The sequence below is a fragment of the Elephantulus edwardii genome, unplaced genomic scaffold (genome assembly GCF_000299155.1).
Source record: "Elephantulus edwardii isolate Elephantulus edwardi_28Jun2011 unplaced genomic scaffold, EleEdw1.0 scaffold00077, whole genome shotgun sequence".
NCBI lineage: Eukaryota > Metazoa > Chordata > Mammalia > Macroscelidea > Macroscelididae > Elephantulus > Elephantulus edwardii.
The window spans coordinates 11,453,994-11,465,310 of record NW_006399827.1 but is presented as its reverse complement, the minus strand read 5'-3'; the positions used below and the strand labels follow the sequence as shown (position 1 = coordinate 11,465,310).

General features: G+C 48.0%; 1 protein-coding gene across 1 annotated transcript in view; it reads left to right on the top strand.

Annotated features, from left to right (window-relative positions):
• CDK5RAP3 (CDK5 regulatory subunit associated protein 3) overlaps positions 1-3,643 on the top strand; it is a 12,363-nt gene extending 8,720 nt beyond the window's left edge. The window contains exons 10-14 of the mRNA XM_006889350.1: positions 315-393; positions 996-1,084; positions 2,495-2,700; positions 3,302-3,473; positions 3,578-3,643. Coding sequence (XP_006889412.1) covers positions 315-393; positions 996-1,084; positions 2,495-2,700; positions 3,302-3,473; positions 3,578-3,643 — 612 coding nt within the window. The remainder of the gene's footprint in view (positions 1-314; positions 394-995; positions 1,085-2,494; positions 2,701-3,301; positions 3,474-3,577) is intronic.
• Positions 3,644-11,317: the final 7,674 nt, after the last annotated feature.

Sequence of the window (11,317 nt, the reverse complement as noted above, 5' to 3'; positions counted from 1 at the left end):
GCTTATTCGGGGCTTTTTCCCATTCCATACGAAACTGGAGATTGCCTTTTCCATCTCGTTGAAGAATGGGGTTGGTATTTGTATTGGGATTGCATCAAATGTGTAAATTGCTTTTGGTAGTATAGGCAAGTGATATTTTTAAAAGCATGGCCAAGGGTGGACCCATAGCTCTGTCGTAGCCACCTATCTCAGGGCTGCAGGTCCTTATGACAGTGGGATGAGCAGCCGTCAGACTTGCCAAGGTCTCTGAGGTAATGCCCAGTTCTCTGCTGGGCATTTCCTGACACAGTGCAGGCTCTTTGCTTTTCATCCAGGAAGCAGGAGGTGATGGCATTGACTGGGGAGACGAGGCTGAGACTTTGCAGATCACAGTGCTGGAAGCCGGAACCGAGGGTACGTGCACCTCCCTGCAGCCCTGGCAGAAGCGGCACATACAAGGCCCTACAGCTCTAGAAGCAAGGAAAATGCACAACCAAGATGAGGCTTCTTACACATTGAATTGTTTTGTAAAAATTTTGATGTGAGTGGGAGAGGGGACAGGGTGAGATTGTTCCGATTAAGTCCAGAAATTACCAAGTCTTTGGAGACTGAATGTAGGCCGTTCTGTGCCTGTGAGGTTCCAGGAGGGTCTGTGGGCTCCAAAGTCTGACACCATCCCCGCCACCAGCTGACCAGTGCCGGATGTAGCAATGAAGTTGGTCACTAGGCGGCAGTACAGGATGAAACTTTACCTCCCACCACTGAGTGGTGGAAAAGTGGGCCTTTCCATTCTGCACCCAGCTCCGTGGTCCTCCTGCACATGGAGGGCTGGCAGGAGTGCCCACTGAGGGCCGAGACTTGTGGGATAGGGGTAACCCTTCTCCCTTTGCTTGGAGTAAAAAGACACTAGCGTGATGGGGCTGTGCCAGTATAAACCTCCCCAGGGCTTCTCAAACTTGACATCTTTTTTTCCTTCTGCAGTCTCTTCACCGCCTCTCTGTCTCTCTTCCTGGCAGCTCCAGAAGGTGTTGCTAGAGGCTCCGATGCTCTGACTCTCCTTGAGTACCCCGAGACCCGGAACCAGTTCATTGATGAGCTCATGGAGGTACTGTCGTCCTCTAGGGAGTGAGGGTGAGGTCTGGTCTAGCATGTGTGATGTCCCTCCCTACACCCTGCCTGATGCTGCCTCTGTGTGTGTGCTGGGTGCCAAGGGCTTGCTGTGTTCCAGAGGGACCGCAAGGGGTAAGCTGGCCCTTCATTCACTCAGTACATGTTTATATTGCACCTTCTGTAAGTCTTGACTGTTTTGGGCCCCAGGAATTAGCCATGAAGAAGAGAAAGGCCTAGGTAATTGTATTGACCCATTTTAGTTATTTATAAAGCAAAATGTCTATAAATGACTGAGTGAAAATGCAGTATGATTTTTAAACTTTCACTCAAATGGGGGAAAAAAGACAAAGTCTTTGGCTTCATAGACCTATAGTTCAGTGGGAAAAGTAGATAAGAAGCAAGATAAATAAGTCCATAGGATGTGCCACAGAGAAGTAAAGCAGGGGTGGGACATGGAGATGGCTGGAAAGGGCTGCAGTTTTATAAGCAGATGAGCGGTCAGGCCTCTGGACAGGTGGCTGCTGAGTTAGGCCCTGTAGGAGGTGTAGAGAGAGCCAAGCGGGTACCTGATGGAAGAGTACTGCAGGCAGTGGGGAGCTGCCTCTGTGAAGGCCTCCAGGTGGGGCTCGCCTTGCACACCTGAGGAGTGAGGAGGCCCAAGTAGCTGAACAGAGGAGCGGGAGAGAGTAGAAGAGGAGCCCAGAGTGAAGAGAGGCTAAGCTTTGACACTGGCTAAGGGATGTTGGAAGTTGGTGGAGATTTTGAAGCAAAAGAGCAACATGATATGAACTCCTTTGTGTTTGAATAACAGCCCATGGCTGAGTGTCCCAGTAAGGAGCCAGTGTTCTAGGACCTTGTTGGAAAGATTCAGAAGATGGGGGCCCCTCTTCCTAATCTCTGGATCTGTTCCTTTTCCTGTCCTGCTGATTGACCTCTCGGAAATTCTCTGCCACTTTTTCAGTTGAGGGAGCCTATGCTAGCCTCAAGGGGAGAGAAGGACAAGAGGGATCAAGTATTTATGGGAGAATAACTTTGACAAGATACCCAACTAGTTTTCCAATTCTTTTAGTTTTAATATGGGACTCCTCAAATTTGAATTCCTAGTCACCAACTCTCCTTTCTCCCAAGGAGAGAAAATGATCTTCCCTGGGATGAGGAAACTCTTTGAATGTCTGCAGTCCAATCCCCAGGCCCTGGGTGGGGTGGAGAACACACGTGGAAGTTCATGGCCCTTGGTCTGAGGTAGAACATGGGAGATACAGGATTGACAGCAGAGGCTGTCCCGAGCTCTCAGCTTAGAGAGGAAATACTCTCTCCTCAGCCTTATTTCTACATTTTGAGCAACTTAAGGACAAAGCTGCTAGATTTTTTTCTCAACTAAAACCAAATCCTCTTCCATTCTCAGCTTGAGATCTTCCTGTCCCAGAGAGCAGTGGAGATGAGTGAAGAGGCAGACATCTTGTCGGTGAGCCAGTTCCAGCTGGCTCCAGCCATCCTGCAGGGCCAGACCAAGGTGAAGATGGTTACCATGGTGTCCATACTGCAGGATCTGATTGGCCAGCTCACCAATCTTCGAATGCAACACCTGTTTATGATCTTAGCCTCCCCAAGGTATGGATTTCCCCATGACGTCGGGCTAGTCAGTAGCCTCCACCATCTTTAGCAACTCTGACCCTTGTATATTAATACTTCTCCTTTTCCCAGCCCCTTGTATCTCTTCTTTGCTTCCTATAATGTCCACTTCTGAATGGAGAGTATGTTGTTGTTGTTATTGTTGCAAATCATCGAGCTTGAACTGGTTCATAGCTGACCCTTCAATGGCTTTTCTGAGGCAGTAAATCTCATGGCAGGAGATTGCCCATCTTTGTCCTGTGGACCAGCTGGTGGATTCAGACAACATGTCTTTGGGTTCACAATGTAGCTCTTTACGACTAGGCCTCCAAAGCTCTCTGTGGAGGGTATAGATTTCTCCTTTCAGGCATGATTGAGTGCTTTGATATATAGGCAAAATCTATTCCTCAAGTGGGACATAGGAATTAGGAGTGAAATTTCCTACAAAAAAAAAATTGAGGGATGTGGAGGCTAAGAGACCAGTTAGGAGTTTGGTTTCCCAAGCCTCACCTTTCCAGACTTCACCTTCCAGGCAGCTGTGTGGGAGCACTTGGGTTGTATGCACAGCTACTCCACGCACTTACCTGAGTGCCCTGCCCAGGTATGTGGACCGAGTGACTGAATTCCTCCAGCAAAAGCTGAAGCAGTCCCAGCTCCTGGCCTTGAAGAAAGAGCTGATGGTACAGAAGCAGCAGGAAGCACTTCAGGAGCAGGCGACCTTGGAGCCCAAGCTGGACCTGCTGTTAGAGAAAACCAGGGAGCTGCAGAAGCTGGTGAGACACGCAGGGGAACCTGCTGAGTGAGAGGACCTCAGTTCCCACAGAATGAGGGCCTTCCCTGCTCTGCTTCCTACTCACTTGGCGTTACTGTCTTTCAGATTGAAGCTGACATCTCCAAGAGGTACAGTGGGCGTCCCGTGAACCTGATGGGAACCTCTCTGTGATACTCTCTCTGTTCTTGCTCGCCCATCTTCTCAGCTTTAGGAGGGAGGGGTCCTCCATCAGGAGCTGACGTCAAGGCCTTTCTGGCAAGAGACCAGGCCGACAGGGCGGAAAGCCCTGTGGAAGAACTGTCGCCCAGGTAGACGTGGAGGCTGTCACCTTGGCACTCACTGCAAGAAGCTGTCCTGGCTGTCCCTGTGGCCCAGCTGACCACAGCTCTGTGTGGTTAGTCTCATTGGACTGAATAAAAGAGAACAAGAGTCTCGCTTCACTCCCGACCATGACTACACTGCTTCTCTAGGCCCAGGGTTGAGGCTGTGGGGTTCTTGATCCAGATGAGGTCCCTGAGCTGTTAGAACCATAGGTTAAGGACTTCTTTGCCTCTGGCCCTAGATCCCCTGGTTCCTGTCTACAAATGGTCAGCAAGGAGTGGGGTATCCGAGTCGACTGGGGCCCTTCCTCCATATCCAGACCCAGACTGGCCCACTTAGGCCAGCAGCCCAGGGGGAGCACTTGAACAGCAGCCCAGTTGGAGCCAGCAAAGCTGTATTTTCCTTTTAATCACAGCTTACCTCCCGGCAGGGGGAAAGTGTGGTTTGGAGAGGAAGGGTCTGATAAACAAGGTGGAGACAGGAGTTGTCACCTTCACTAGCTGCCTGTCCACTTCCTACCCATAACTGCCTGCTCTGTGATTGGATCAAGCCCACCCCAGGATGGCACCCCTCTCCCAAGCCACCTACCCATCCCCACTTCCCAGGAAGGGTAGGGGCTGGGGGTGGCCGGCAATTCGATTTTAATTTCATAGCAGAGCAGTTGATTCATGGCTCTTTGTCGCTGGCGTTGACTCCCGTAATGACTTTCCATCAAAATGAAAAGTGGAGTGACACCACTCATTATTCCTGCTGCTTGTTATCTCAGTTCTGGGGAGGGCCGCCCCCTCCCTGCTGCCTTTCAGCCGTCCTGGACAGTGAGTGATGGCCCCTATTAATCACCGACCCCGCGGACTCTGGCGGACACACGCTATCCAAAGGAGAAGGAGATAAGGCAGCATGAACTGCTCGAAGCCGCTCCTATCAATTAATGTCAGCCCATCGCTTCCCCCAATCCTTGCCTGGTCATCTCTTTTTAGGGGGTCCAGGGGCTGAAATACGAAGTCCAGGAGTTGGAAAGGAAAAATATTGGTGTTGAATGTGGAGATAAAACTCCTCAGAATGGAAGGGCAGAAAGGACTTGACTGGGCTGTGTGCAGTCTCTGCTGTGGTGCTCGGGGCTGAGGGAGCTGTCTTCCTTCTCCTGATCCCCTTCGAGAGGATGTCTGCTCTCTCCTGCCCCACCTGTTCAGCTGCTGGCCTGGCCAGCGCACTGAGGCATGCCACCCTTGCCCTCCCTCATCCAATCACCAGCTGTTTGGCTCCGTGGTTAGAGAGCAGAGCTTCAGGGAAAAGTCCTGTGGGCCATGTGACCAAGGCAAGCTGGGCTCAGGCCTCAGAAGCTGGAGCCCTGGTGCCTCTGGGGCATCTCCTTGCCAGCCCTCCCTTCTCTGCCTTTCCCATCCCTGCTTCAGGCAGTGGAGGGAGTAGGACTCAGTTTGGGCCATTTTCCAGGCTGCTAGCAGATAGAAGTGAGTTTGGACGGAGAGACTTCTCTGAGGATTTGGGCATTTTAGTAAGCTGTGTGGGTTGGAGGACTCTCTCTCAGCCACTTTCCTGCTTATCTGGCGAAGTGAAGGCTTAGATTGACCTAAAGCATTTCTTAAAAGTATAACCTCATACCAAAAGTGCTGGCTCTCCAAAACTTTTGTAGAATTTGCTTTGGATGTCATCCTTGCACAGGGGCCATGCTAATCTCTGTATTGTTCTAATTTTAGTATATGTAATGCCAAAGTGAGTGCTGTAGTATTTGCTTTGAGCCAGTGCTTCCCTGGCCCAAGAAGAGACTCTGGCAAATAATCTCTTCCTGACTAAAGATACTGAAGATGCCTGCAGATTTCTGTGTCGTTCAGATCTGCCTCTAGATTTCTCTCCGCTTCTGACTGCGTTTAGGTTCCTGCATGTAAAAATTTTTTCTCAGAGTGAGTCAGGAGACTAAAGGAGCTCTTCTATGCAGAGCTCTCGGCAACAATCTAGCAGAGAGGGAGTACTTGCTGGTGAAAAGGTTTTATTTTTAACTTTCATGTTCAACTTACTTGTAAACTATCATAAACTTTGTGAAACAATAGTGAGAAGTCTCTCTGGGCATAACTTGGAGTTCCTAGAAAAGAGCAGTAAGGGGCTCCTTGAAGACCAAGTTCTGGGGAACTTTGATTCCAGGGTTAAAGAAAGAAGGGGAGGCAGAGGCGATGGACCATGGTTAAACTCTTGGCATTTTTAGTTTTATTTGAATTGAACTGCCAAAAATGCACTATACTTTCTTGCTTGCTTTTACTCCACCTGTTTCTAAGAGGGGCTTTAGCAACAACTCTCGCTCCTTCCTGAAGACTAGTCAGCCTGCTCCAGGTAAGAAGGCAGTGAGGGATCCCCTTTGCAAAATGCCCTCACTCTGCTGAAGCCACCACTGCCCCAGGGCCAGCCCCACTCTGGACCTCTAGCCAAAGGAAGCTTGTCTTCACAAAGTACTGTGTCCAAAGTGTTGCCCTCTGCAGAGTCGAATTCCTTTCCACTGCAGCCTGTGGTGGCTGATGTTGACCATGGACTACAAGGTGGAGGGCTGTCTGTTGGCCTGGCAGCCTTCCACCTGTGCCCCATTTGTTCACAATGTTGAGTGTACACAGTATCCATTGCCAGTTAGAAATCCAAAAATTAACTGCATCATTCAGAACAAAAATTTCAGCCATCTGACAAATATCATTAAAGAAAGGACGTTGCAATAGCCTAACTGTAAAGGCTGTAGATGTCCCACCCTCCCTCTCCACTCACCTGATGTTGCACACACAGTTTCTCTGAGAAAAACAGGGCTTTTGGCTCTTTGACTTTTCAATAAATACTTAACTGTTTTGTAATTCTTACCCTTTTAAAAATTTTATTCTTTTAATTGCCATTTCCTTCCCATTCCATCATGAGCATGCTAGTGGCCTCCTTGTTGGCCCTGATTTCATTGACACCACACACAATGGTATGAAATGTCACCATCATCAAGATCTGTTACCACTCAGGCCAATATGAGCCATAGTGTTTTTACTGGCTGATTTTTGGAAGTGGATTGCAGACCTTTTTTCCTAGTCTTAGTCTGGAAACTACTGAAACCTGCTCAGCTCCATAGCAACTTGAAAACACCACAGATTAATGGTGACTGTGTGGAAGGCTCACTGAGCTGTGAGAATTCTACCACTGAGCTGCAAATGACCTCTTATGTGTGAACACAAGGTCTAGTAAAATAGGAAGACAACAGTGGTGGGGTGGTAATTACCATGTTCTTAAAACTGTGACTTCAGATACCAGACTTCCTGTCCCTTACCTGTAAAATGAGGGCAGAGGTACTACCTACCGCAGGGTTGTTGTAATGTGCCATTGAGTTGCCTGCGACTTACAGCAAACCTGTGTAACAGCCCTAAACCCTGCTCTATCCTGTGCCAATCTTACTGACAAACCTACCTCCGTTACCCCAGTCACTGAATCAATCCATCTTATCAAAGGTCTTCCTCTCTTGCATTGTTCCTCCACCCTCCCAAGTATGACATCCCTCTCCAAGGACTGGTCTCACCTTGCAACGCAAGTTCAAAGTATGTCAGATAAAACTGCAGAATTTTTGCCTCCAATGTAGGTACATTTCAAATGTCAAGAAAGCAAAAATTCTCACCACTGAAGTGATAGGCAACATGATGATAGGAGAAAAGATTGAAACTGTCAACAGATTCATCTTACTGGGATCCACAATCAGCACACTTGGTACTAGCAGTCAGGAGACCAGGAGATGTAATACACTGGGAAAGTGTGCTGTCAGGGACCTCTCCAAACTACTAAGAGTAACGAATAAGGATGACAGAAGAATTGATAAGCCCTTTGAGTTATGGTATAGGAGAAGAGTACTGAATATCCCAGACTGCTAAAAGAGCAAACAGATCTATCTTGGAGAAAGTGCAGCCGGAGTGCTCCTTGGAGGCACAGGTGATAAAGCTTTGCCTCACAAACTTTGAGCATCTTGTTAGGAGAAGAGCTGTTCCTTGGAGAGGGACATCATGCTTGGAAAAGTGAAGGGTCGGCAAAAAAGAGGAAGACCCTCAACCAGAGGGACTGAAATGGTGCCTGCTACAATGGGCTTGAGTATGTCAGAGATGATGAGGATGGCACAGGCTAGAACAGGGTTCAGTTCTGCTGTTCATAGGCTCATTATGAGTCAGTCATTCTTGACTCAGGACACCTAACAACAAAACCAGGGTGGATAGCTGTGGAGAGTGTGTATAGGAGAATAGAGAAGTACATTTAGTAGGTGCTTAAATGTGAACTCTTGTGAAAAAGGGGGATATTTTTAGACTGAAGTAAAAGTTTATATTCTATCCTGGCTAGTTGCTGACAATCTAACTAAACTCATTATTATCTCTGACGCATACTTGGTCCCTCTGTAATATTTCCTACCTTTTTACCATCAGCAATTTGTCAATCTCTGCTGGTTCCCTTCTCTAAACAAATTTTTCCATGTTGCTATGGTCATTTTTGCCATTCCTCTGCTTAGAAATACTGATACCTCTCAGTTCCTTAAATTCTTTAGGGTACAGAGTAAAAAAAAAAAAACATTTCCTAGTGTAGCCTGCCAGTCCCTGATAATCAGACCCCCATTTGCCTGGGCAGCCCGCTAAGGCTAAATGCACATGCATGTGTATCTGCAAAATCCTGACTCCCTTTCCTGACTTTCCTGCCCTTCTTAACTAGCTCAGAATAGGTCCAAATAACATCTCAGTGGTCCTTTCTGTTTATCCCCAAATCCCAAAGAATTTCTCACTCTCTCCTTCGGAAGTTTCCTCAAAAGCCTTGCTTATAAATGTCTTTAAAGAGAGTTCTAATGGAGAGCACTATGGATTGTATTATGATGCCTCCCTTGTAATCTCAACTTCTCTGAACTTAAAAACCCAAACAAACAAAACACAAAAACTTTGTCATAGAGTCTACCCCTACTCCTGGCTATCCCACTTACACCAAGGAACTGCCCCACAGCAGCTTCCTGGCTGTAATCTTTACAGGAGCGAATCTCCAGATCGTAAATCACCAGCCTTTTCTTCTGCATTGATGCTGGTTCAAGCCACCAACTTTTAACCACTTTTGCTGCCTAAGGACTTCTGGACTTCACTGATACCTAAAGTGACTTTGACCTCTGTGGCCATAGGCTTCACAGTTACTAAGAAGGAAGAGTCCACACAGCACAAGAAGTATGGATAGCAAACTGAGCTTTAAAAAAGGCTTTGAAGATGAACTGAGAAAACTGAGAAAAACCAAACCCATTGCCCATAAAGTTGATTCTGATTCAGTAAATCTTTTTATTCCCATAGAGCTGCTAGTGGGCTCAAACCAGTGACCTTTGGCAGCCAAGCTCCTAAGCACTGCACCAGAGAGCTCCTGAATTCATGTCCACATATGGCCCGGGGGGGAAGGGCACCCACCCTGAGGTTCTTCTGGACCTCTTTTCTCCTTTTCCTGTCTGGCTGAGGGGTCTTTTGACAGAAACTGTTGGCCTACTCTCTTCAGCATGTCTGGGTCACAGACTCAACTTTTGCTTCCAAATCCGAGGCCTCATCTGCCATATGCTGAACTCCACACAAGCTGCTCTTGCACCCCTGTCACACCCTGGAGGCCCCAGCAGGAGGGTGTCAGGCCTGGTCCAGGCTGTGGAGCCCGAACCCCCAGGGACCAAGTGACCGCCCAGCCGCCTGTGCCCTCCAGATGCCCTTGCTCTCAGCCCATAGGCAGGGCCTCCCCGAGGCGATCGGCCCTGAGTAAACTCTCCCTTACCCTGCCTGCCACCCTCCTCTCCTTCCCCAGGTTTCAAAGAAAACCAGTTTGAATATTTAAACTTCTCCTGTGTGTCTAATAAAAAGTTCTGCACTATTTAACGCCCCAGCTATCCATTACTGTCGGGAGCTGCCCCCGCCCGCCCAGCGGCCCCCTCCCTCCCGGTCGTCCAAACCACGCGCGCGCGGCAGAGCCATTTGTCACAGCGCCCCGCCGCCGGCTGCGCTTGGCTGTGTCTGAAAGGACAAGCCGCCCCACAGGGAAAGGTGGGAATGAATAAAGGGGCTATGCAAATTGCTGCTTAATCTGCAGAGAAACACCCAGGCTTTGGGGAGACGCTCATTACTTCTTTTAACTGTGATTAACGGGCAAATTAAACCCAAGCCCTTAACTCTCTCCTGGCAGGGGACTTGAACGCAGAACCCTGAGCGGGTGGCGGCAGAGGGAAGTTCACTTCTAAGGCTGAGTCCGCAGTACCGAGGCAGAGACTAGCAGTTTCCAATAAGCCTGCGTGTAGGTAGGGTGGGAGAGTGGAGACCCCAATTGACCTAGCATGTCCCATTTTAACACGCGGAGAAGGAAAGGACAGCTCTTTCTTCTTGCGTGTCTTTCAGCCCCTTGCATATGATGCAAGAGAATCCCTTTGACCTCACCTGTCTTCTGGAACACACTGAAAGTGTGACAAGTGCATTTTGCCAAAAACTTGAGTTCTTGGTAGAATCACCTCAAACTTGAGAGTTTGAGAAGTGTATGTCTGAGGAACCTTCAGATGCACACCTCCAAAATCCAGTCTTAAGACCTATAGTCTAGAGAGGCCAGGACCAGGTGAAAAAGCTGGAGGCGGGCAGCTGAGGTTTTTAAATTTGGTTTTGGTGTTGTTTTTGGTTGTTGTTGTTTTATGGGCAGTAGAGAAACCTGGGTCCTTAGGAGGTACAACCAGTTAAGATGCTTGGCTGCAAATAAAAAAGCTGGAGGTTCAAGAACCTTCCAGAGGCACCTCGGAATAAAGGTCCAGTGGTCTACTGAAAACTCAGTTTCAGAAAACCATATATATGCAGCAGAGTTCTATTCTCACACGTGGAGAGTTGCCAGGATTTGAAACAGACTCCATAGCAACTGGTTCTAGTTTTGATTGGAGACACCAGGAACGGCCTTATATGGACCAAAGGTAAACAATGCAGAACATACAGGATCAGGATCTAAAATATTGGAACTCTCTTCGTTCTTTATGCCACCTGATTTTATAGAATAATAAACTGCCCTGTATAATCTCTAACAAACAGTATAACTGAAGGCGACCTCTGTAGATAGAAGAGATCTGTTTGAAATGCAGCCATCTAGTCATCTAATGCTCCTATAGCAGAAACACCACAAGTGGATGCCTTCAACAAGTAAACACTTATTTTCTAACCGTTTGGGAGGCAAGAAGTTTGAATTTAGAGCCCTGGGACTAGGGAAAAAGTCTTGTCTCTCCTTTCAGCATCTGTGGTTTGAACATTTATTGGAGGTCTCTCCATGTCTTAGCTTCAGTCTTCCTGTGGGCCTGGGAAGTTCTCAGTGCAGGGATCCTAGTCCAAGCATGCTTGTTCTGCTCCAAGCTCTTCTTTCTTGGTTGTGGTAATATCCCTCCTTTCTCTGTTACTTCTCTCTCTTATAAGGTTAAAGATGTGACTCAAATAAGAGTGACTTGAGGAAGGGTGATGATTTACAGAAAGCTTGGGGGAAGGAGGAAGAAAG